This window comes from Myxine glutinosa, chromosome 9, assembly GCF_964187855.1.
Source record: "Myxine glutinosa chromosome 9, kmMyxGlut1.1, whole genome shotgun sequence".
Taxonomy (NCBI): Eukaryota; Metazoa; Chordata; class Myxini; order Myxiniformes; family Myxinidae; genus Myxine; species Myxine glutinosa.
In genome coordinates, this window is record NC_136269.1 from 17,780,575 (window position 1) to 17,806,232 (window position 25,658).

A 25,658-nucleotide genomic window follows, 5' to 3' on the forward strand; every position below is an offset into this window, starting at 1 on the left:
CTGTATTTGCAAGGATCTGTTTTTGCACCTTTTTGTGTAAAGCGGTAATGTTGGCTGATTTACAAGCTGATGGCAGATGACCTTGAGCAAAAGAGAGGGTCAAGAACAGAGAGAGGGTGAGATGGAGCAGCAGAGCAGGGTTTTTAGGACCCGTGACCTAATACCATCTGGTCCGGTTGCAGAATCAGAGTCGAGGTTTCATTGAAACTTCTCCACCTTTTTGGGAGAGAAGGACACAACAGAGCAGCTGGGTACGACTGGGTATGGTGGGTACAGAGAGGGATGGGTTTTCGACACCGGATATTGAAGCAAACACAGAGTTGAGGCATTCAGCTTATTCACGTGCAAAGTGAGCTGTGTAGCCGTTTGAAGTAAGGGAGGGAATGGAGGGGGAACAAATACCAGAAACAGATTTGACCAGATGCCACCAGGATTTGGAGGAAGGAGACAGATAAGAGAGTTCAGTCTTGAGATAAGAAAGATATTGTTTCCTGGCTCTACTGAAGGTAGACACACACTTGTTCTGGGCTTTGTGAAAGGAAATGAGATTGCCCTCCGTTGGATTAGCCTTCCAGGAGGCTAAGGCAAGTTGTTTCAGCGCAACTGCCTCACCACAAGATTCAGTGTACCATGGACGGGAGGAAGGGTAAGACAACTGAAGATGAGATGGGATAAATTTGTGCATGAGAGAGAGCAATTTACTTTGGAAGAATTCCCAGGAAGAGTTGATGTCAGAGGCAGTTGAGATGGCAGACCAGTCCAGATGATTGATGGCTGCTTGGAGACCATGCCAGTCGGCCTGAGTGAAATGCCAGACTCGTCGGCGCTGAGGAGTCTCTCTGAGAATGGCCAGAGAGATGTCCACTTTACTGATCAGATGCTTTACTGAGCACATGATCAGATGAGCCGATTGGATCAGAATAAGAACAGCAGACATTTGCAGGGAAGTAGGTCATAACCAAGTCTAGAAGAAATGATGTACCGTTGACTGCGATCCGGGTCGGGAAATTGACAGATTGGGTCAGTCCCAATGAGTCACAGAAGTCCTTTGCTGAGGTGCCATGGCTGGTGAGAGAGGTACCCACACCCAGCCAGCTGGCATGATGACAGTTGAAGTCGCCACATATGAGGAATAGAGAGTTGGGATGAGTGGATAGAAGTTGGTCCATGTTGTCGGAGTGCGAGATAAATGGTGTCATCACTGTTTGGAGGACAGTACAACACACATATGAACAAAAGATGGGAGCAGAGGGGAAACTGTGGCCACTTTGGGGGTAGGGTGGAGTGAGGGCAGAGCAGGGAGAATGAGGAAGTGAGTTTTTGATAAAGAGAGCAACTCCACCACCAGGACGAGGTTCAGGTCTATCATACCGGAGGAGGGCGTAACCAGGGAGAGATATTAAGGAATCGGAGACATATTGAAGGAGGTAAGTTTCTGTGAAGTAGATCAAGTCTGGTTTGACAGAAGCAACCTGTATGGAGAGATCAGTCAAGTTTGAGCAAAGGCCCCAGATGTTTGAGGTCCATACGGTTAAGGAAAAGGGAGGGGAGCATCGGTACAGGAGAGGGGAGGGGTTAAGATGAGGGAGGAGAGGGGGTGATAGGGAGAGCTGTTGACAGTGTGTCAGAGATTGTAGAAGAGCAAGGAGAGAGAGAAGGATGAGGAGGACAAAACGTTAGATGGTGATGGGATGAGGGACAATGAGGAGTAAGTAATAGGAGGTGTGGCAGAGGGAATTAGAAGATTGGAGGAGGTGGAGGAATGAGTTTGAAGAGAGAGGGAGTTGGGAGAAGTCAGCTTTGTGGATGAGTTGAGGAAACTTTGTGGAGGGGTGAGAGGGTAGATTTGAAGGGGAGGTTTGAGATGGCACATTTGCTTGGGGGTTTGAGGGGGACATTCGAATGGGAAGGGGGAGTTTTGAAGTGGATGGGTGACCTTGGAAGGAAAGGGATGAGGGGAGATTTGAAGGGGAAGGGTGAGAAGGGGCTTTGGAGGGGAGGGGGGAAGTTTTGAAGGGGAGGAGGAAGTTTTGAAGGGGAAGGGTGAAGGGGGTTGTTTTGAAGTGGAAGGATGAGGGGGGAGTTTTGAAGGGGAGGGGAGAGTTTTGAAGGGGAAGGGTAAAGGGTAGATTTTAAGGGAAGTGGGAGTTTTGTGTGTGTGTGTGTGTGTGTGTGTGTGTGTGTGTGTGTGTGTGTGTGTGTGTGTGTGTCGTTGGTTGTTATCTCCATTTGTGGGTTTCAGGAGGTGAAGCAGAGTGCTCCCAGGACCCAAAGTATCCACCTCCTCTTCGGTAAGGGATCACAGTTCATGAACCAAACTGTTCAACTTTTTCAGAGTTTTGTTCCAAGGAATCTTTTCAGAAATCGTCATCGAACCCCGGATTGCTTCCAGTTGTAGTTCATTTGTGGTAATATTCCCGGGGATGGTTTTTTAATCTCCTCGAGGTTCTTCTTCATTATTCCTGTTGCTCCACTTATCACTGGTACAATTTCGATGTTCTTCAGCTTCCAAGATCTCTTGACCTCATTTTTGAGGTCCTGGTCATTTTCTTGAATTCTGCTTTGTTTAGGCCAAAATCGCTGGGTACTGATATCTCAATCATCAATGCTATCTTTTCCTTTTTGTTCCTGAGTACAATGTCCGGACGCAATGCTTTGTTTTCTACGTTCATGCTCGATGGAATCATCTGGTCATACATGAGCATGACATCCTCATTTTCAATGATTGCCCTTAGTTCGTGTTTCCTTGAGTTTTCTGGTACTTGGGATGTTAAAATTTTTGGAGATATTCCAATGAATCAGGTTGCATACTTTGTTGTGCCGTTGTGTGTAAAGTTGTTTTGATAATAGATTTTTGCATCCTGAGAGCAGGTGACTAGTACTTTCTGTTTCTGTCTTGCAGAATCTACACTTGTCCATCTGGCTCAGTCCCACCATCTTTTTAAATGCATTGGTGTAGTTTCCTTGATCTTGGGCATTTATTACGATTCTTTCGCTGCCCCAGTTGAGCGGACCTCTTCTTAGCCATTCCTATGAGCCTTCTTTGTCTATCCCCACTCTGTCCAATTCTTTTTTGTTATTTTCCTGCTCTTTTGGCATTCTCCCAGTTGTTGGTGTATATTTCATGATATTAAATTTCTTATGTCTCTTTTGCAATTGCTGGGGCTCTATTTGTTGCTGTTTCATTTTCTGGGGTGGCCCTGCCACCATAAGGCTGATTGACAGCCGTTGTGCCACCCACCCCTCTTGGCACTTCGTTGCCCAAAGCATAAATATGCAGTTACACCGAAGTTTCGTGGAATGCTTTCAAGTATCTTTTATTTTTTTTATTTTTGAACGTTAGGTAGAAGAAGGGTAAAGCAAAAGGTTGAAGAAAAGAATATTGAGCTGTATTATGAATACCTTCATGATCAGAATGGAAATGCAGACAGAAAACGGCAAAAATTGAGGAGAGGCGGAAGTTAGTAGGGGAAGTCGGGGGCGGTGAAAGGTTTGGGGGTAGTAAGAAATTAAAATATATATATTTTAAGACAATTAACAGGGCTTATAATTGGGAGTATATAAAGGAGAAATGATGGGATTTAGGGGGAAATAAAAGTACTTGGGGTAGTTGGGAAAAAAGACATTGGTAAAAAAACGATCGTGGACTGACCTCAGAAAATGTAGGCCTCAAAAACCCGGTACCAAAAGTCCGACAAATACAAAACTAAAATAAAAAATAAAAAAAAATCCGAGAGGCATACACTAAATACAGAGACAGCAAAATAAACTAAAAATCGACAAAACAACCGGGAGAACTTATCTTTGGGGAAATTGACAGAGCTGAAAATCGACCCGATCGAGCTCAAGGAACCGGACAGTGAACCAAAATTGCCATAGCTTGCAAAAGCAGTTGTAAAAGTGCGGCGATCCCACTGGTTAATTATTTTCGTTGCAATTTCGTATAATTGACCAAACAGAAGAAAAAGTTTTTATTTTCATACTTTGTGAGTATTACATTACAAGTACACTTAGTTATAAGAATCGGAAATTTTTTTTAATGTTCAGATTTCACTCCAGATTCGACACTTATTTAGTCCACGAGATGTAATCCTCAAATCCTAAATAATATTTCGAATATATACTTTTATTATTTTGTGAGAGTAGATCATGTTTCCAAGGTAAGGCTTTTTGAGTAGGCCGAATCAAAAGACCGCTGTGAGGTGATGTTGGGCTGACCAAAGATAAAGCCCTTCATGATTGTAAGCAGTTATTTCTTTTCAAAAGGGGCGTTTACATTTACCAAAACACCCAGTTTTCATTCACGCCCCCCTCCTTTGGAGTTCCTTTAGTTTGCTTGCAAAGTTAGGGGCCGCTAGTTTTCATGGTTTTGGAGTTACGGAGGAGACACGCACACCGAATGACACACATTGTCTTTTATTATTAGTCCCCCACCGTTTTGACAGAAGGGGACTGGAGATTTGCTCTCCGTCTGTCTGTCCGTCCATCCCACCTGTTTCAGGTCATCCCATCCTTGTCCATCCCATTAGAGTTTCAGGGCGTTTCATCATATTTTTCAGTTATACCCTTTTTGGACTTGGAAAATATCACATCGGTAGGGTACTTGTATTGCAAAGCAATTCTCGCTCTTGTTATAAATGAGATAAATTGATCCATTTAACGTTGTTTCACTTAACTTTGTGGTTTTCCTGGTGTTGGCTTAGCGGTTAGGGTGCTGGCTTGGGATCCTAGGATCCTGAGTTTGAATCCCGGTCGATCGTTGAATCCGCCAGGGGGGTTGAAAAATAACGCCAGGGGGGTTGACTCAGCCTGTCATCCTTCCGAAGTGGGCAAATTGAGTACCAGCTCACTGGGATGAATGTGCTGGTGTGTGCCCCGGTTTAGAATAGATACACCGTATCCCTGCGTGTAAAGGGCTGTCATCAGGAAGGGCATCCGGCCATAAAAACATTTCCTCAAAAAACGAACCATGATGATTGTCATGGGGCCCACAAGGCTAGCTCCCGCTCTAGCAGGGAAAATGGGCTTTAAAAGGGAATTTTTTTGTGGTTTCGTGGTTTTCAAGAATGTAACCACAACGTTAATCCAGGACGAAGTGTATATTGTTTGTTTTATTTCCTTAATTTCCTTCTTTTTTTATTTCTGAGGGATGGGGAGAATCTTGAAAATGTTTTTTTTGTTCGGTTCACCTTACTGCATTTGGATGGCTTTGAGGGTAGAGGAGCAGCTGCCATAACCCAAATCCTATCCAGGTTCCTCCTGATGACTCAATCTTTGTCTTTTTGGGTTCCTCCTGATATTCCAGTGCTGTATTTGGTCAGTTATTTGATTTAATATCAAGTCCGAAACAACTACAATAAATATCGCCATGATCATATGGATATGACAAATTGACCTGTGCACAAGGCTAAATGTATTGGCCAATACATTAAATATGTGTACAATATATGTCCCTTACTAAACTTTGTCAGAACATTATTTGAATTATGTATGCCAACTGATAATATTACGTAAAACACAAAAAAATACAATTTTTGCAAAACATTTCAATTTTTTTCCAGTACTTATTTCATGTTCTAAACACCTCCAATAAAAAATGATAAATTTACATGTGTACAAGCTTAAGAAATAAATTTATTGTCTTATAATGTCAAAAAATGCACTTAACAAGTACACATACATTCAAAGTACACCGCCCCATGCCAAATAATTAAATATGCTGCAGCGCGGCATTGCCGGGGTGCCTCCGGCGCCCGGCAATACCGCAGTGCAGCTCATTGAGGCTGCATTGGGAGGGAGAGGTGTACACTAATTGATTGATTAATTGTATAATTAAAATCAATAAAAGATTATCACAAAATATTTTCATAATCAATTGGCTAATCGCATAACTAAACCACTAGTGCTTCATCCGAAGATGTATCTTTTAGAAATTTAATTAAATAAGTCATTTATAAAAAATTAAATAATTAATTGATTACTCAATAAATAATTAATCGATTAATCAATAAATAATTAATAGATGAAATGATTAATCAATAAATCAAAAATATCCTTGACAGCCACATCACTTGGTCACTCATGTCCAAATATTAGCTTCCCAGCTCAAAAGGTGCCTGAGATATTGGCCAAATGAGAAAGAAAATAAATAAATGATTAATAATGAAAATAAATAAATAATATTCATAAAAAATTAAATTATTAATCAATTTGGTCAGAGAACACATAAACTACCACTATTTCATCAGAATCTGTAAAAAAAAAAAAATTTTTTTGGTCATTAATCGAATAATTAAATAATTAATCGATTAATTGATTAATTAATAAATCAAAAATATCCTTGGCAGCCAAATCACCTGGTCATTGGCATGTCCAAATATCAGCTTCCTAACTCAAAAGGTGCCTGAGTTAATGGTCAGAAGAGAAAGGAAATTTGATTAATTAAATAAGTACTTAATTAATCGCTAATAATTAAATAACTCCTCAATTTATTGATTAATCAAAAATATATATATACCGTTTTTGACAAAGGACTTGCTCACTATTGTGCCGAAATTTCAGCTTCCTAGCTCAAAGGATGGCTGAGATATCGCCCGGACAAACAAACAAGAAAGCAAGAAAACAAACAACCAGAGTGAAAACTGAGTACTCTCTTTCAGCGTGCGTCACTGTCGAGCCCCCTTCGGTGCCCGGCAATGACGATTTGCAATGCCTGGAGATGGCATGGGAAAGGAGCGGTGTACAATAGGATACGCACTTTTGGTACAGTTTAACGCACACAAGGTGTGCTATTATAAATACACCTCTTATGTCTCGTGTGGTTTTCCCAGAGGGGTGGGCACCCGAGAAACGTTTGTTAGGGTCCATATAAAGAAAAAGTCCACCTGACCCCCCTCAGGTATAAGGATAGATGAACTGAGGGAGGGGGTTTGTTTGCAAACAGCTTGGTTCCGAAAGCCCATGATTGACTCTCCCCCTCCCCTCCCTTTTGGGATTATAATCCCCCATTTGTTCACCACCATCTCGCCCCACAACCCCCCACCTCCTCCTCTCCATACTGGCTGCACAGCATAGACCCACTCATCACATGATGCTGGGACCAGAGGGACTACTTCCTTGGTATGGACAATCACACTGCTCCAAGTGGTGTGGACTCCTGGCCCAATTTGCACACCTGTAAAAGGCAGAGTGCTTGGACAGTTGGCATCGATTATGTCTGTTAACAAAACACGAAATGTTTCCATTTACAGTATTTATTTCAACTTCTGTCATTCTTTTCAGATAAACATCAGAATGTGTTGAAGAATAACACACAAACCAAAACACCAGATAATGACTGTCACCTTAGAACACCCCACCGCCCCCCCCACACCCCCCCCCCCACCCCCCAAAAAACATGTTTCTCCAAATGAAAGCAAATCCAGCATTACCAATCAACCACCCACACCTGAAGAGACATTTTAAGCATTGAAGAGACCACAAGCCCATAAATACCTTGAACTCACATTCGCAACACACTCAACGCCAAAACTGGACATGTGACGTCACAAGACGATGCGTTGCAAGCACAATGTCCCAAGAGAGCCTCCTGCGTCGACATGAGTAATACACCTGCAGAGTATCATTCACGGTGATACTCGGTCCTATCAAAATGGTCCGGGTTCCTGATTTGGCCAATTCGAAGAGAAGCTGTCTGATTGGCAGCTCACCCTTAACACCAAGTTTGTGATGAAACTTTTGGGAACACGCAGTGATTATTTTAAGGTAAAACACTGCAAGAGTGAACATCTTTAAACACCAAGTGCCCTACTTATGCAAGTCATAAATCAGTAAAACACAATAAGGTGTTTTAATTAAAATAATAAAATTAAAATGAGGCAGTGTACCACAGCAGTTTACTGTGAGGATGCTTACGGGGTACCACAGCACAGCAAGGTGCTTACAGAGTACCACAGCACAGCAAGGTGCTTACAGAGTACCATAGCACAGCAAGGTGTTTTTTTTACAGTGTACTACGGTACAGTAAGGCGCTTATGGTGCACTGTAGCACAGTAAGGTGCTTACGGTGTATCACGACATGTATCATCACAATACCTTGATTCCTATTTGTCACCAAGGCACCACAACACCTCCATTCTTCCCCCTTTCCTTCCCCTGTGCAGGTTTTAGATCATTGTACATGATCTCTCCCTGGCTCTATGCTGTCATAACTCGATGGCTTCTGGTTGCTGATGGTGGGAACGGGCAACTGCTCTCTATCCATGATCGCCATCTCATCCTCTGGGGAATCCTCCTTTGATGGTGGGTAAAATAATCTGGAGCACGTTTGCACAGCGTTGAGTTCACTCACCGTCTCCAGCAGCAGTAGCATGGCCAGCAGGCCGATTAACAGGTAACCTTGCCACGGGTGAAAGAGCAAATGTTAATTCGTGAGCAAAAGGGCACAGATTTTAAACATGACAATTGAGTGAAGAAGAAAAAATAAAACTTTAACAAACTTCGGAATGAAAAAAAAACATTTAAAGCAACAAAAGCATGTGGTATTTGTTTAACCCTCATCATATTCAAAAACACCAATGAGTACACACACAGTTTACTAGTACTTGGACAAAATATGACGCCATTTTATGCCATTTGAACGAATCAAATTTGTCGCTCGCACTCTCAGCAATGGGGAATATTGGGATTCAAACAAAATGGCGGCTCATAGGAAATATAGATAATGCTTGGAAATACAAAGCCACAGTTGAACAGACCCCACACATGTCCTTTTTCTCAAGACTGACCAGGGCAAGGTTTAAACCGAAAATCTATCTATTGTGGTGGACACAAAAGCCCACTGGCGTGGTGACATCATTCCGCGCACCAAGTGGGGCGGTGGCCACGCCCGAGGGGTAGGCGTGGCCTCATGATATACACCGGGCGCCCAGCCCGGAGCGGTACAGTGTTACAGTGAGCTCCTACAATAAAGATGTTTATAAGTTACTGCTTGTCCGCTTCCTCCTTGCTCACAAGCAGCGCGCGTAACGCCGCGCTTTACTGGTGACCCTCGACGTTGGATCTGCCGGAGCGATCCTTCCACACGCGACGCCATTGCCATGGCCAACTTCGTCAAACTTCCGGAATTTTGGGAGGCTCAGGCCGAAGTCTGGTTCGTCCAGGCCGAAGCCCAATTTCAGCTTCGGCGCCTCACCGGCGATGACACGCGCTATTGCCACGTCGTCGCCTCCCTCGGGCCCGGCACGGCCGCTCGAGTTGTGTCCGTCCTTCGCCACCCACCGGACGGCCACAAGTACGAGGCACTCAAGCGGCTACTCCTAGCCACGTTCGGCCTCACGGACGACGCACGGGCCGACCGCCTCCTGGATCTCCCCGAGCTCGGTGACACACGCCCGTCGGTCCGAATGGACCATATGCTGTCACTGTTGGGCGACGAAGCCCCCGGTTCTCTATTCCGGGCGCTTTTCCGGTGCCAACTTCCAGCGCAGGTTCGCCTCGCGTTGGCCGGGACCGGGCTAACGGAACCCGGAGCATTGGCAGCCGTGGCGGACAGGTACTTCACCGCTTCGGACACGCGGGCGAGAGTCGGCGTGGCCGTCACGGCCCTCGAGGCTGATGCTGCTGCCGGGCCTCCTGCTGCTGCCTCCCATGCTGCTGTTCCACAGCATCAGCTTCTACAGCATACGCAGCATGCGTATACGCACCTCGTGAATGCCGCCACGCCCCGCCCACCGCCGCGGCGAAAACCGCCACCGCGGGGAAACCCGCCAACTCCACCGGCCTGGCGGAGCCAGCCGTGCTCCTCCAGCTCCACCACCTGGTGCTGGTTCCACGCCAAGTTCGGCCACGAAGCTCGGCAGTGTCATCCGCCATGCTCCTTCAACAGGTCGGGAAACGCCCGGGCCGGCGCTCAATAGTGGCGATGAGCGCCGGCCGTTCGAGCAGCCTGCTGTTCATAACGGACACCTTCTCCGGGCGCCGTTACCTGTGCGACACGGGAGCGCAGGTGAGTGTCATTCCCGCCGGCACGTCAGACAAGCACGCCGCGGGTGGGGGCCCCGCGCTGCTTGCCGCGAACGGGACGCCCATCTGTACGTACGGAAAACGCTGCCTCTCTCTGCGGTTTGGAGGGCAGGTTTTCCGATGGACGTTCGTCACCGCCGACGTGCCCATGGCACTGCTTGGCGCGGACTTCCTGTGCGCTAATGGGCTCCTGGTCGACGTCAAGCGCAGACGTCTTGTCCAGGCCGAGACGTTCAGCTCGCTCGCTTGTGCGTTGCCCAGCTCAACGAGCGGCTTGCCAAGCGGCTTGCCGAACGGTTCGGTTCCGGCCACGTTGGTCTGTACGCTTCCGGCAGCGGACGCATTCACCCGCCTCCTCGCCGGCTTCCCGGCCCTCACGCGGCCCACCTTCTCGGCGGGGGCCGTCAAGCACGGGGTGGCCCATCACATCCCCACCGTCGGGCCACCGGTCTACGCCCGGGCACGCCGCCTCGAGCCGACGAAGCTGGCGGTGGCAAAAGCGGCGTTCGCTACCCTGGAGCGACTCGGCATCGTTCGGCGCTCAGAGAGCGCTTGGGCGTCGCCGCTGCACATCGTGCCGAAGCCCGGCGGGGGATGGCGACCGTGCAGGGACTATCGCCGTCTCAATGACGCCACGACTCCCGACCGCTACCCCATCCCCCACATTCAGGACTTTTCCGCCCGTTTGGCGGGCAGGTCCTTCTTCTCGAAGGTGGACCTCATACGCGGCTACCATCAGGTCCCCATCAGGCCGGAGGACGTCCCGAAGATGGCGGTCATCACGCCATTCGGACTCTTCGAGTTCCTGCGCATGCCCTTCGGTCTGAAGAATGCGGCTCAGGCGTTCCAGCGACTGATGGACAGCGTCCTGCGCGACTTGGATTTTGTCTACGTCTACCTGGACGATATCCTCGTCACCAGCGCGTCCCGCGAAGAGCACCTACGCCACCCTCCGCGACGGCGGCTGGGTCGACAGGCTCCCCTGGGTCCTGCTGGGCCTCCGGACGGCGCCCAAGGTGGACCTGCGCACATCCGCGGCGGAGTTGGTCTTCGGGCAACCGCTGCGGGTGCCGGGCGAGTTCCTCCCCGACTCCACGGCACCATGGTCAGCGGCACAGCAGCGCTCCGCTCTGCAAGAGACCGCCTAGAGGTTCACCCCGGTGCCAACGGCATGCCACGGGCACCCACCGACGCACGTCGCCCCAGAGCTTCGCACGGCGGAGTACGTCTTCGTCCGCCACGATGCCCATCGGACACCACTGCGGCCCGCGTACGACGGGCCTTTCCGCGTGCTGGAGACCGGGGCGAAGCACTTCACCCTGGACATCGGCGGTACTCCTGACCGCGTTTCGGTAGACCGCCTCAAGCCGGCCCACCTCGATGTGGACCATCCACCGCCAGTGGCCCGACCCCCACGTCGGGGCCGCCCTCCTGCGGGCGGACCCCCGGCACCGCCCAGCCCCGCCGCCCCCCGGTCCTGCACCCATCCCAGGGGCAGCCAGGGGCATCCCACCTGGCATCCCTGCACCCCGGACGCCGCCGATCGCCAGGGGGCGCTTCGGCCGGGTCATTCGTCTGCCCCGCAAACTGGCCCTCCAGGTGCGCGGGAATTCTGGGGGGGCGCGTGTGGCGGACACAAAAGCCCACTGGCGTGGTGACATCATTCCGCGCACCAAGTGGGGCGGTGGCCACGCCCGAGGGGTAGGCGTGGCCTCATGATATACACCGGGCGCCCAGCCCGGAGCGGTACAGTGTTACAGTGAGCTCCTACAATAAAGATGTTTATAAGTTACCGCTTGTCCGCTTCCTCCTTGCTCACAAGCAGCGCGCGTAACGCCGCGCTTTACTATAACTGTTTCAGATATCCTGCTCACAGACAGACAAACAAACAGACAGACAAGCAAATAGATAAACAGGGTTGCAAACATAACCTCCACCACCTTTGGTGACATGAAAGGTGACATGGAGGAGAGTGAGAGAAAGAGACAGCATGAGACATAAAGTGAAGAGAGAAAGTATCAGATGCTTCTAACACAAGTTATGATCTGCAAAATTGTTGTTACGTGGAAGGGGTTGGGGGGGTGGGGGGGGTGGGAGGGGTGGAAATTCATAGCCAGAGTGTGATAAGTTTATGATGGGCCATGTGTTTCGAGTAGCGGTTAGATTGCCATGTAGCAGAGACCTTTCAGATTAAGTCGTTTCTTACACGCGACACTGAGGCAGTGTATACAATTTATAGACAGGTTAGACCTTAATTTGTGGGAGTGAACACCTCATGTGGTAGGCGGGGTTAGTAGGCAAGAACTTCTCATGACAGAGGCACACATCTGTCTGGCCACAATCTGTCTGGCCACTGTGTGTCAGCCTTAGCGGCGTAAAGTGCTGTGGATACTGAAGTGCCACCTGCATTTATTGTTGTATTGGCACTGCCCCCATGGGGCAGAACTAGGAGAGAATAGGACTCCGCCAGGAGGGAGAGAACGGGAGGTACCTGGCTTGAGGAAGGATGCGACCCAGAGACGAGGAAGAAGAGGGTGGAAGTTCAGGCCAGAGATCACAAACGCCAAGTGTGCAAAACTTGTCATGGAGTTTTGGAGGGGACTAGTTGTGGCTTAGTCTCTTGGATTGACCCAAGCTGGGATCACCCTGTGTTTGTGGAGCATGGAGGAAGAGAACAGAGAGCAGACCAGGAGGTGATCGCAAAGAGGACAAACGGCCTGGTTGAGGAGGCGGATCGCAGGGCCGCCGAGAGGAGGGGGCAGAGGGGGTAAACCCCCTGATGTGCGGACCTAATAGGGGCCCGTAATTATTCTTTCCTTTTTGGTTTCTTTATGGGAGAATTGTTAAAAATATAATTACATTGCCATGGAGAGTATTATGCTATTGCCACCCTCTCACGTAGAATAAACTACTGTGGGAATAATTTATATAATGATAATCGCGGTATTGACGTCATGACGTAAATGGACACACGAGTGTTGGCCAATGGCCAAACGCCATCCGGATGAAATGGGTTAAGAAACGAATCCGCATATACCAATAAGTGAATAACACATTATTTGCCGCCATTATTTCGGACCAAATGAATGGTCCTTGGAAAACAGTAAAGTTAGAGTTAATTAATTGCACGCGGTGCAATAAAAGATCATTTGGTCCATTTTGCGAGTCTAACTCGGCGCTGAAGTTCCGGTTTTAACGGGAGCTTCAGACATGAAAATATTTTCAAATGGCACATGACCTCTGACCTGGTAAACCCAAAATTGAATCAATTTATCTTTGTATCATAGTCGATACTTTTGCCACGTTTGGTTGAAATCCCCTCTGTGGTTCACAAGTTATTGTGGAAACAAAGATTTTCAATGAAAGGTCACATAACCATAGACCTTTGACCTTTTGAATCCAAAATATAGTTAGCTCATAATTTCCCAAGTTTGGTTGGAATCCTAATTCATAAGTTATCACAGTCACTACAATCTGCTACACAGGCATGGACATACACACAGCCGGACAGACCAACTGAAAACATAATGCCTCTGGCACCTTCGGCCTCAGGAGTGTAAAAATGTAAAGGAACAGGGGGTGGTGAGTGGGAGGGGGAGAAGAGAGGAGAGGGGTGGTGGTAGGACAAAGAGGGGAGGGGGAGCAGAGAGGAGAGGGGTGGTGGTAGGACAAAGAGGGGAGGGGGAGAAGAGAGGAGAGGGGTGGTGGTAGGACAAAGAGGGGAGGGGGAGAAGAGAGGAGAGGGGTGGTGGTAGGACAAAGAGGGGAGGGGAGAAGAGAAGAGAGGGGTGGTGGTAGGACAAAGAGGGGAAGGGAGAAGAGAGGAGAGGGGTGGTGGTAGGACAAAGAGGGGAAGGGAGAAGAGAGGAGAGGGGTGGTGGTAGGACAAAGAGGGGAAGGGAGAAGAGAAGAGAGGGGTGGTGGTAGGACAAAGAGGGGAAGGGAGAAGAGAGGAGAGGGGTGGTGGTAGGACAAAGAGGGGAAGGGAGAAGAGAGGAGAGGGGTGGTGGTAGGACAAAGAGGGGAAGGGAGAAGAGAAGAGAGGAGTGGTGGTAGGACAAAGAGGGGAGGGGGAGAACAGAGAAGAGGGGTGGTGGTAGGACAAAGAGGGGAGGGGGAGAAGAGAGAAGAGGGGTGGTGGAAGGACAAAGAGGGGAGGGGGAGAATAGAGAAGAGGGGTGGTGGAAGGACAAAGAGAGGAGAGGGGTGGTGGTAGGACAAAGAGGGGAGGGGGAGAATAGAGAAGAGGGGTGGTGGTAGGACAAAGGGGGGAGGGGAGAAGAGAGGAGAGGGGTGGTGGTAGGACAAAGAGGGGAGGGGAGAAGAGAGGAGAGGGGTGGTGGTAGGACAAAGGGGGGAGGGGAGAAGAGAGGAGAGGGGTGGTGGTAGGACAAAGAGGGGAGGTGGAGTAGCGGACTTGACAGATTTGTTATGCAATTTACGAAATGTGGAATTAACACATATGTCCTTATCAGACGACAGAGCTCCACTAACACTACTTAACTTTTCATTGAACATGTCCTGAAAACCGAGGTTTTAAATGTGACGGTTTTCACCTCGTGTGTTTGTATTATGAATGTGACGGTTCTCACTTCCTGTGTTTGTATTATGAATGTGACGGTTCTCACCTCGTGTGTTTGTATTATGAATGTGACGGTTCTCACCTCGTGTGTTTGTATTATGAATGTGACGGTTCTCACTTCCTGTGTTTGTATTATGAATGTGACGGTTCTCACCTCGTGTGTTTGTATTATGAATGTGACGGTTCTCACCTCGTGTGTTTGTATTATGAATGTGACGGTTCTCACCTCGTGTGTTTGTATTATGAATGTGACGGTTCTCACCTCGTGTGTTTGTGTTATGAATGTGACGGTTCTCACCTCGTGTGTTTGTATTATGAATGTGACGGTTCTCACCTCGTGTGTTTGTGTTATGAATGTGACGGTTCTCACCTCGTGTGTTTGTATTATGAATGTGACGGTTCTCACCTCGTGTGTTTGTATTATGAATGTGACGGTTCTCACCTCGTGTGTTTGTATTATGAATGTGACGGTTCTCACCTCGTGTGTTTGTATTATGAATGTGACGGTTCTCACCTCGTGTGTTTGTATTATGAATGTGACGGTTCTCACCTCGTGTGTTTGTATTATGAATGTGACGGTTCTCACCTCGTGTGTTTGTGTTATGAATGTGACGGTTCTCACCTCGTGTGTTTGTATTATGAATGTGACGGTTCTCACCTCGTGTGTTTGTATTATGAATGTGACGGTTCTCACCTCGTGTGTTTGTATTATGAATGTGACGGTTCTCACCTCGTGTGTTTGTATTATGAATGTGACGGTTCTCACCTCGTGTGTTTGTATTATGAATGTGACGGTTCTCACCTCGTGTGTTTGTATTATGAATGTGACGGTTCTCACCTCGTGTGTTTGTATTATGAATGTGACGGTTCTCACCTCGTGTGTTTGTATTATGAATGTGACGGTTCTCACCTCGTGTGTTTGTGTTATGAATGTGACGGTTCTCACCTCGTGTGTTTGTATTATGAATGTGACGGTTCTCACCACGTGCGTTTGTATTATGAATGTGACGGTTCTCACCTCGTGTGTTTGTGTTATGAATGTGACGGTTCTGACCTCGTGTGTTTATTACCTCCACCCCCGTAGGTGGATGGAGGTTATGTTTTTATCCGTTTGTCCGTCTACGATCAGGATATCTTTGGAAACGAAAACGGATGAACCTTTGCGCATGCGCAAGATTGGAGGTCACGGCTTTTCGAAGCTGTCCATGCGCTCACGCTTTCGAAGTTAAGTAATTTTTCACAATTGTGTTTTTGTCGAAACTGTATCTATCTTTCGGTGCGTGTACCTTTAGTGTGTCTTTAGTAAGATTCTCGGTGTTAATTTTTCATACATGTATACAAAATCGTCGGTTAATTCGTGTCGCGGATTTTGAGGCCTAGTAGGCTACCGTGTCTGACCTTGAGGCTTTGTTTTTCTCTCAGCGGTCCGTCGATTGCGCTGCAATTACTTTCGTTCTCTGTTTTTGTCCCAGTCTTTCACCCCATACTTCCTTGTTTAAAATCTCAACTCAAAAAAAAAAAACCAAAAAAAAAAATTTCCTTCTCTGTTCTTATTCGTTTATTCGTTGTTCTTATTTGTTCGTTCGTTCTTCGATCACATGTTTCACCCCCATTTCCATTTTCCATTTCCCTAGATAGTTTTCACTGCTCAATTTAAAAATGTTTAAGCTTTCCCCTGAAGAACTGTATTCTGTCGTATATTATAACACCTTTTTCTTCTTCTTCTATAAAAGGATGCTTTCGACTTGCTCACCAAATCTATTCATTCCAAAAAAAAATTCCATCTCTTACAGTTCCTCTTTTCTACATTCCCGAAACTCTCCTGCACTCCACCCCTCTTTCAGCGTCCTCAAATGTATTTTTGACTCGAAGGTCACAAGAAACTCATTTTGCAATAAATGTTCATTTCCCATTAATTGTACACTTTCTAAAATCCAATCTCACCCCTCCCCTCCAAATCTTCCCCATCACCCCATCCCTCCAAAACTTCCCCATCACCCCTCCCCTCCAAATCTACCCCCTTCCCCCTCCCCTCCAAATCTTCCCCATCACCCATCTCTTTCAAATATTCCCCCTTGCCCCTCCCCTCCAAATCTTCCCCATCACCCATCCCTTTCAAATCTTCCCCTTTCCCCTCCCCTCCAAATCTTCCCCATCACCCCTTCCCTCCAAAACTTCCCCATCACCCATCCCCTCCAAAACTTCCCCATCACCCCTCCCCTCCAAATCTACCCCCTTGCCCCTCCCCTCCAAATCTTCCCCATCACCCATCTCTTTCAAATCTTCCCCCTTGCCCCTCCCCTCCAAATCTTCCCCATCACCCATCCCTTTCAAATCTCCCCCCTTGCCCCTTCCCTCCTAAACTCCCCCCACACCCCTCCCCTCCAAGACTCTCCCTCGCTCCTCCCCTCCAAGACTCCCCTCTCACTCCTCCTCCTCAAAGCGTCCTCCCCGCTTCCTCCCCCTTCCAACTTTCAGCTTCATCTCCCCCAACCTTCTGCTCGCTCTTTCCCCTCCTCAAATAACACCTCACTGTGCCTCACCCAAGCACCATCAAACCTTTTGTCCGCCCCATTCTTCCCTTTCTCCAAGCTATTCTGAAAGCTCTGACACCTTCAACAGCTCACCCTACCACTTCCTCCTCTTCCACATCTTATCCTACCCCCCCCCCCCCCTGTTCTGTATGTGATGCTCCCCCTTCCTCTTCATTAACGGTATGGATCTCAAACATCCGGGGCCTTCGCTCAAACTTGACTGAACTCTCCATACAGGTTGCTTCTGACAAACCAGACGTGATCTGCTTAACAGAAACTTTCCTCCTTCATGATGTCTCTGATTCCTTGGTATCTCTCCCAGGTTACTCCCTCCTCCGGTATGATAGACCTGAGCCTCGTCCTGGAGGTGGGGTTGCTATCTTTATAAAAAAACTCTCTTCCTCACTCGCCCTGCACTGCCCTCTCTCCACCTCACCCCCAGGAATACCTTTGGCCACGGCTTCCCCTTCGCTCCCACCTTTTGTTCATATGTGTGTTGTACCGTCCACCAAACAGTGATGACTCCATCTACATCTCGCTGTCTCACAATATGGACCAACTTCTATCTACCCATCCCAACTCTCTCTTCCTCATATGTGGTGATTTCAATTGTCACCATGCCAGTTGGCTGGGTGTGGGTACCTCTCTCACCAGCCATGGCTCTTCAGCAAAGGACTTCTGCGACTCACTGGGACTGACACAATCTGTCAATTTCCCGACCCGGATCTCAGTCAACGGAGCATCTTCTCTTCTGGACTTGGTTATGACTAACTTCCCTGAAAATGTCTGCTGCTCTTCTTCTGCTCCAATCGGCTCATCTGATCATGTGCTTGTTAAAGTGGACATCTCTCTGACCATTCTCAGAGAGCCTCCTCAGCGTCGACGAGTCTGGCATTTCACGCAAGCCAACTGGCACGGTCTTCAAGCAGCCATCAATCATCTGGACTGGTCTCCCATCTCTACTGCCTCTGACATCAACTCATCCTGGGAATTCTTCCAAAGTAAATTGCTCTCTCTCATGCACAGATTTATCGCATCTCGTCTTCCGTTGTCATACCCTTCCTCCCGTCCATGGTACACGGAATCTTGTGGTGAGGCTGTTGCCCAGAAACAACTTGCTTTCGTCTCCTGGAAAGCAAATCCAACGGAAGGAAATCTCATTTCCTTTCACAAAGCCCGAAACAAGTGTGTGTCCACCCTCAGGAGAGCCAGGAAACAATATCTCTCCGTTCTCAAGACCGAACTCTCTTATCTGTCTCCCTCTTCCAAATCCTCATGGCGTCTGGTCAAATCTGTTTCTGGTGTTTGTTCCCCCTCCACCCCCTTCCTCACCTCAAACAGCTACACGGCTGACTCCGCACGTGAAAAAGCTGAATGCCTCAACTCTGTGTTTGCCTCTAAATCTTGTGTCCCAAACCCATCCCTCTCTGTACCCACCGTACCCAGTCGTACCCAGCTGCTCCTGGACTCTGTGTCCTTTCCTCCTGACAGGGTGGAAAAGTTTCTGTCAACCCTCGACTCTGATTCTGCAACTGGACCTGACGGCATCAGCCCACGGTCCTAAAATCCTGTTCTTCTGCTCTTTCACTCCCTCGCTCAGTTCTCTTCACCCTCTCTTTTGCTCAAGATCATCTGCCATCTGCTTGGAAATCAGTCAACATCACCGCTTTGCACAAAAAATGTGCAAAAACAGATCCTAGCAACTACAGACCAATCAGCCTTCTCCCAATTATCAGCAAAGTCATGGAATCCATCATTGCTTCAGATATGAAATCTTTCCTCTTCTCCAATGGCTTGATCTCTGATCATCAATTTGGTTTCAGACCTGGTCACTCTACTCTGGACATGCTGCTTCTGCTTTCTCAACAATGGATGGAGGTCCTCAATGCTAAACAGGAAATTAGAGCTGTCTCCCTTGACATATCACGTGCCTTCCATACGGTCTGGCACCCCGCTCTGCTCACCAAACTCTCCTCCTTTGGTATCCATGGAAATCTCCACGCATGGCTGGCGGACTTCCTCTCTAGTCGTAGTCAATGTGTGGCCATGAATGGGTTTCTCCCATCTCCTCTTCCTGTTCAGGCTGGAGTTCCCCAAGGCAGTGTTCTGGGCCCTGTGCTTTTTCTGGTCTTCATCAATGATCTCTCTGACTCTCTTGAAAATCCTCTCTATCTCTTTGCTGATGACTCTACTCACTGCTCTATTCTTCATCCCTCAGATCGGCAGTCTGCAGCCTCCTCACTCTCTGCAGACCTGGACAAAAACACAGACTGGGCAAACAAGTGGAACATGTCTTTCAATCCTGACAAATCTCACACTCTTACGATGTCTCTCCGAAAAGACTGACTGGACAACCCTCCCATCCACTTTCTGAATAATCCTCTCCAAGAAGTTCTGTCACTCAAGCTTTTGGGTCTCACTATCTGCCATGATCTTTCCTGGGAAAACCACATTTCAAATCTGGCCTCCAAAGCCAGTCGCTGACTGGGCATCCTCCGTCGTGCGAAGTCCTTCCTTGGCACACTGGAGCTCCTCACCACATACAAGGCTTTCATCCACAGCTCAATGGAATACTGCTCTCCCCTCTGGGCTGGTGCTCCTGCCTCACACCTAGCTCGTCTTCACGCTGTTGAAACCAAAGCGTTCAGAATCATTGGAATCTCCCGCGATGAAGCTAACGCCAAGGGCCTTTCACTCACTCACCGCAGGCAGGTTGGTGGTCTTTCCATCTTCTACCGACTCCTCTCTGGCCTTGCCCCCCCAGCTCTCTCTGGGCTCTGTCCCGCAAATATTCCTACAGGTCGCACAAGATCTGCCTGCAACCCTCTTATGGTTAAACTGCCAAAATCAAGACTCTGCTCACCTTCACTCCTTCATTCCTCTTTTCTCCCGCCTCTGGAGCAAACTCCCTCACTCTCTTCAATCCCACTCCACCCTCCAGGTCTTTAAAACAGCTGTTCGCCACCATCTCTTATCTTCCCCCATCCAAAACCTTGATCTTTTCTACCCCCACTAATTTCACCACAAATCCACCTTTTTGAAATACCAACTTCTGTCCTGGAAGTCCTTGGTGTCCTTGTGTTTTATACTTCTCCCACCCCCCCCCCCCCCTTCCCACGCCTCCTCCCCCCAAGCCCTCTCCCTCCCACACATCTCCCTGCTCTCAAATGTTGTGTTTGTGTGCTTCCCCTTCTCTCCCCATCTTGTCTTCCGCTCCCTCTTTTTTATATTTTGTTTGTTTGTTTGATTTGTTTGTGAAATAAATGTTAGCTCTTTCATGAGCCTCGATTCTTTATACAAAAAAAATCAAAAAAAATCTCAAAACGTTACGGATGGATTTGGACGAAAGTTGTTGGGTGGATAGGTTGGGTGTATGACGAGGACGAACCCTGTGTTTATTTTTACTCGCAATGGTACATGCCCTATGGGCTGGGCTTCAATTGGGAAGCCCAAATGAAAAGGCAAAATATCAGAAATTGAAGGCTTTTTTCTTTTAAACGATTCATATTTAAACATCCGTTGAATCATATCACACGCAAATCATCAAAATCTAAACAGTACATGGCGCCCATTTTGAAAAAAGATTGAATTCTGCGAAACGGAAGCGGCCGCTACACGTCTGTCTCAGTCGCACGTTTATGTGTGAAGAGTGCGTGCCGAATCTGTAACACGGAAATGGCCGCTACACCTGTTTCTCAGTCGCTTTGCACACGCTGCCATGTTACTTTGGAGCCGCACGTTTATATAGGAAGAGTTCGTCAGGAGTCGCTCTACTCTCGCCTGGTACGTAGAATAAACAGTATTTGTAGAATTTCAACAAAAGCCACATCACTGTTCATATCGGTAAATATTATTCCATCGTGTTTGGAAAAACTGGAAAATTGGAAAACTGGAAAACTTTGAAAAACAATATAGCCTATTTTACTCCAGGGGGTCCGAGGATTACCCACCCAAAATATCGTTGCGATCGGTTGAGCCGTTTTTGCGGTACCTGGGAACGGACAGACAGACGGACGGACATTTGGTGAATTATAGTAAGATTAGGATACTTGTTACGATCACAAACTTGCTTTTGAATTCCTATCAATCATTTCCAGAGAATGCGTGCGTGTGATTTTATTTTCTCATTTGTAAATTTGTTTTGTCACCTTTTAAGCAAACATTCTGATGATGCACTTTGTACACAATCAAATCAATGTTGCGCACATTTCCCCATAGATGGACTTTGCCTCTTCGCTATCGGTAATCAGTCAACGACTGAGAAACTGATAAAATGTCCCATTCATGAGTGATCCCGAATCAGGCCCATCAGTACCCATCAGCAAATGTGATTGTTCTTCCTTCTGAACCATTCACACCCACAAACCTCCCTTCCCTTTCCCCCGCTCTGCTCCCTCGGCTTGTTCTCGTACACCATGCGAGTTTGTTTTCGGTCTTCTTTTTCATTGTTCTTGTTACTCTTTCATATGTTGTCAAACTCAATATTATTCCCATTTACGGCATGTGACGAGTTCTGTGATTGACTATCATAGGATTTGATGTTGTTTATCCAGGTTCGGTCAAATCAGTGCCGTCGAAACCATCGCTCGAGGAAATGATCATTTGATGGAGGGTGTGTGGTGATGTCATCAGCTGCAGATGGAATACGTATCGTGGCCATGTTGGGTGACCGGTGGCATCACAGCAAACATGTAATCCAGTGTAAACTGTTTAATGGCTCATGAACATGATGCCCACATTGATGTCCTCGACAGTATAGCTCGCGAATGACATACAGAGAAGCACTCGCTGTGAATGGTGCCGATCCATATTGTATTTCAACAGGAACATATTGAATGTTCTTCCTTCGTAACAAATCAAATTTGATTGACGTTTCCCTGCTGTGTCTTGAATCCAGACTCCGTGAATTATCTCTTATTCAAGAAAGCCATGATGAGATATAAGTCATTTAAACCTTAGAGGTTTATAATTTGTGGGTTTGGTGTTGCGTGCATGGAGTGTGTGGTCTAGTTAATGAGTGGTCAGCATATTGTGAAAGCGAAGGGGAGTTCTGAGAATATTTCACCGTAATGTGCAGCAGGGTGCAGTTGATGGCAAGGTACCGAGAAAAGTGCGTTAATCAATATTTTATCATGTTTGAATGACGTTTCCCCTGGGATCAAATGTCCAGAACACACACCAGTGTAGCTAGGTGGTTTCAGGGTCTGCTCGACAGAGAGCCAAATAATCCCGACCCCTACTCTTTACTCGGCTTCCTGATGCTCGTCGCACTTCGACGAGGGACAAGTTCTGGCAGATGATAAAACGAAACACCAATCTTCTTTACTGACCAGTTTTAACACCCAATAATGGTGCAGAACGTATCCATTTGTGGATTTCCTCATCCTCCCCAGGTAAAAGCTTACTGCTTGTCCACGATAGGTAAATGTAAGGTGTTTATGGATAATTTAAAACTACCTGAGGCTCACATCTGGATCACAAGGAGAATTCCCCATCGTTTTGAAAGGAAGGTGTGTGTTAAAAAAGGGTCACAAGTGGACATGATGGTCAAACATGCTTCCCTTCCAACGGCAGGTACTCACATGTAACGGAAAACTTGTATAATTCACGGTAACTTTGGCCCACAGCTTCGCCGGGCACAAAATCGCCCAGGCCAATAGTACTCAGCGAGATGAAGCAGAAGTAGAATGCTTCCAAGTAGTTCCAGTTCTCCAATGTTGTGAATATGGCCGCCGGAATGAAGAAGAAACAGATGACGACGACCAAGCAGACGACCGTTGCGTGAACAATCTCCACTTTCTTGCGCTCGCCCCCAAAGCGCTTCGTGAAATAATGAATCGGTCGAACATTTGCCAGGTGAAAGATACGATGAAGGAAAGCGGACAGCAGCATCAACGTCATGGGGATTCCCAAGGCACAGTAGATGATGCACGCCAACTTACCCCCTTGTGACAGTGGAACCATGTGTCCATAGCCTGCAAATGTAAGCAAATGCAAATGTAAGCAACAAGACAAGCAAATGTAAAGGCCTTTGTCAAATTTCATTTGATCTTACATTTTCAGGAACATAAATGATTTACAGCCTAAATTTAAGTTCTATGCTCTTTCCGCAAATGCAGCTTGGAGACAAACAGCCATATTCATATTGTCAAGCAGTGATCATCCCTTGATTGACACGTGTGCGAAAAGGAAATACCAAAATGGCCCAGGTTCCAGCCTTTTTGTTACTCCTGTAGCCTGGGTTGCCACTAATTGGCCCCCAAAAGACCCCTGAAGACCCCTAAAACCCAAAACCATCCCAGTTTTCCCCACCTGGGTTAAAAACCCCCCACTTCAATAAATCCAGTATTTTCCCAGTAATATGGGGGGGGGGGGGTTTGTTCAAAATCCCCATTCCTCTCTTTCTTTTTTTTCAACCCTTGTAGCAGATAGTGGGGTCGCGGCGACAAAATCCCAGGACGGGAGGGTCGTCTGGCAAATCAGGCTGAGAAACACGACTGTACAGTAGTCTAGATGCACAGCTGCTCATCCCGGACTATTAAACCGTTCACATGGTAGCGATCCATCCTGCTATCAGACTCGTACACTTGGATGAGGAAGAATTGCTTCGAAATTCAAAACCAATTTAAAATGTTCTTTCCAATTCTACATTTGGCACTTGCAATAAATATTTGTGCATGCATTTCTATCCATTTATTAGAATACGCGAACAGGTCCACCTTGCGTCCCTGTCTCCGTTGTTTTTCTTTTTTCACTTGTGGGTTATGGGGATGGGGAGAAGAGAGGTTAGGTATTGGGACATGATAATCGCTTCAACTAAAGGAGGAAAAGAAGAGGTGGCCTAGGCTCTTGGAGCATTGTTTTATTGTAAGATAAAAGGGAGGAACAGGCATTGAAAAAATACACTTTTTAATTTTATTTTTTGTATACAAGATCGAGGCTCGTGAAAGAGCGAACATTAATCACAGAAAAAGTCAAACCGACACATAAAACACAAAATAAGGGGAGCAGTAGACAAGATGGGGAGAGAAGGGGAAGGACACAAACACAACATTTGAGAGCAGGGACATCGAGAGAAATGTGGGAGGGAGAGGGCATGGGGGGAGGTGGGAGAGGTATAAAACATATGGACACTGCAAGGACTTCCAGGAAAGAAGTTGGAATTTCAAAAAAGTGGATCTGGGGTGAATTAGCGGGGGTAGAAAAGATCAATGTTTTGGATGGGGGAAGATAAGAGATGGTGGTGAACAGCTGTTTTAAAGACCTGGAGGGAGGAGTGGGATTGAAGGGAGTGGGGGAGTTTGTTCCAGAGGCGGGAGAAAAGGGGAATGAAAGAGCAAAGGTGAGCAGAGAGCCTAGATTTTGGCAGTTTAACCATAAGAGGGTTGCTGGCAGATCTTGTGCGACCTGTAGGAATATTTGGAGGACAGAACACAGAGAGAGCTGGGGGAGCAAGGCCGGAGAGGAGTCGGTAGATGACAGAAAGACCACCAACCTGCCTGCGGTGAGTTAGTGAAAGGCCCTCGGATTTAGCTTCATCGCAGAAGATTCCAATGATTCTGAAAGCTTTGGTTTCAACAGCGTGAAGCCGAGTTAGGTGTGAGGCAGGAGCACCGGCCCAGAAGGGGGAACAGTATTCCACTGAGCTGCAGATGAAAGCCTTGTATGTGGTGAGGAGCTCACGTGTGCCAAGGAAGGACTTCGCACGACGGAGGATGCCCAGTCGGCGACTGGCTTTGGAGGCCAGCTTAGAAATGTGGTTTTCCCAAGAAAGATCATGGCAGATAGTGAGACCCAAAAGCTTGAGCGACAGAACTTCTTCGAGAGGATTGTTGAGAAAGCAGATGGGAGGGTTTTCCAGTCGGTCTTTTCGGAGAGACAGAGTAAGAGTGTGAGATTTGTCAGGATTGAAAGACATGTTCCAATTGTTTGAACAGTCTGTGATTTTGTCCAGGTCTGCAGAGAGTGAGGAGGCTGCAAACTGCCGATTTGAGGGATGAGGGATGGAGCGGCAGATAGTGGAGTCATCAGCAAAGAGATAGAGAGGGATTTCCAGAGAGTCGGAGAGATCATTGATGAAGACCAGAAATAGCACAGGGCCCAGAACACTACCTGGGGGAACTCCAGCCAGAACAGGAAGGGGAGATGAGAGAAATCCATTCAGGGACACACGATGACGACAACCAGAGAGGAAGTCCGCAAGCCATGCGTGGAGATTTCCATGGATACCATAGGGGGAGAGTTTGGTGAGCAGAGCTGGGTGCCAGACCGTATCAAAGGCACGTGATATGTCAAGGGAGACAGCTCTGATTTCCTGTTTGGCATTGAGGACCTCCATCCATTGTTGAGACAGCAGAAGCAACATGCCCAGAGTAGAATGACCTGGTCTGAATCCAAATTGATGATCAGAGATCAAGCCATTGGAGAAGAGGAAGGATTTGATATCCGAAGCAATGATGGATTCCATGACTTTGCTGATAATTGGGAGCAGGCTGATTGGTCTATAGTTGCAAGGATCT

General features: G+C 47.5%; 1 protein-coding gene across 1 annotated transcript in view; it reads right to left on the reverse strand.

Moving 5' to 3' along the window:
• Positions 1 to 7,237: 7,237 nt before the first annotated feature.
• LOC137435619 (potassium channel subfamily K member 1) overlaps positions 7,238 to 25,658 on the reverse strand; it is a 28,059-nt gene continuing 9,638 nt past the window's right edge. Inside the window, exons 2-3 of the mRNA XM_068129541.2 lie at positions 22,722 to 23,114; positions 7,238 to 8,397 (exon numbers count right to left, since the gene is read on the reverse strand). Coding sequence (XP_067985642.1) covers positions 8,171 to 8,397; positions 22,722 to 23,114 — 620 coding nt within the window. The 3' untranslated portion in view covers positions 7,238 to 8,170. The remainder of the gene's footprint in view (positions 8,398 to 22,721; positions 23,115 to 25,658) is intronic.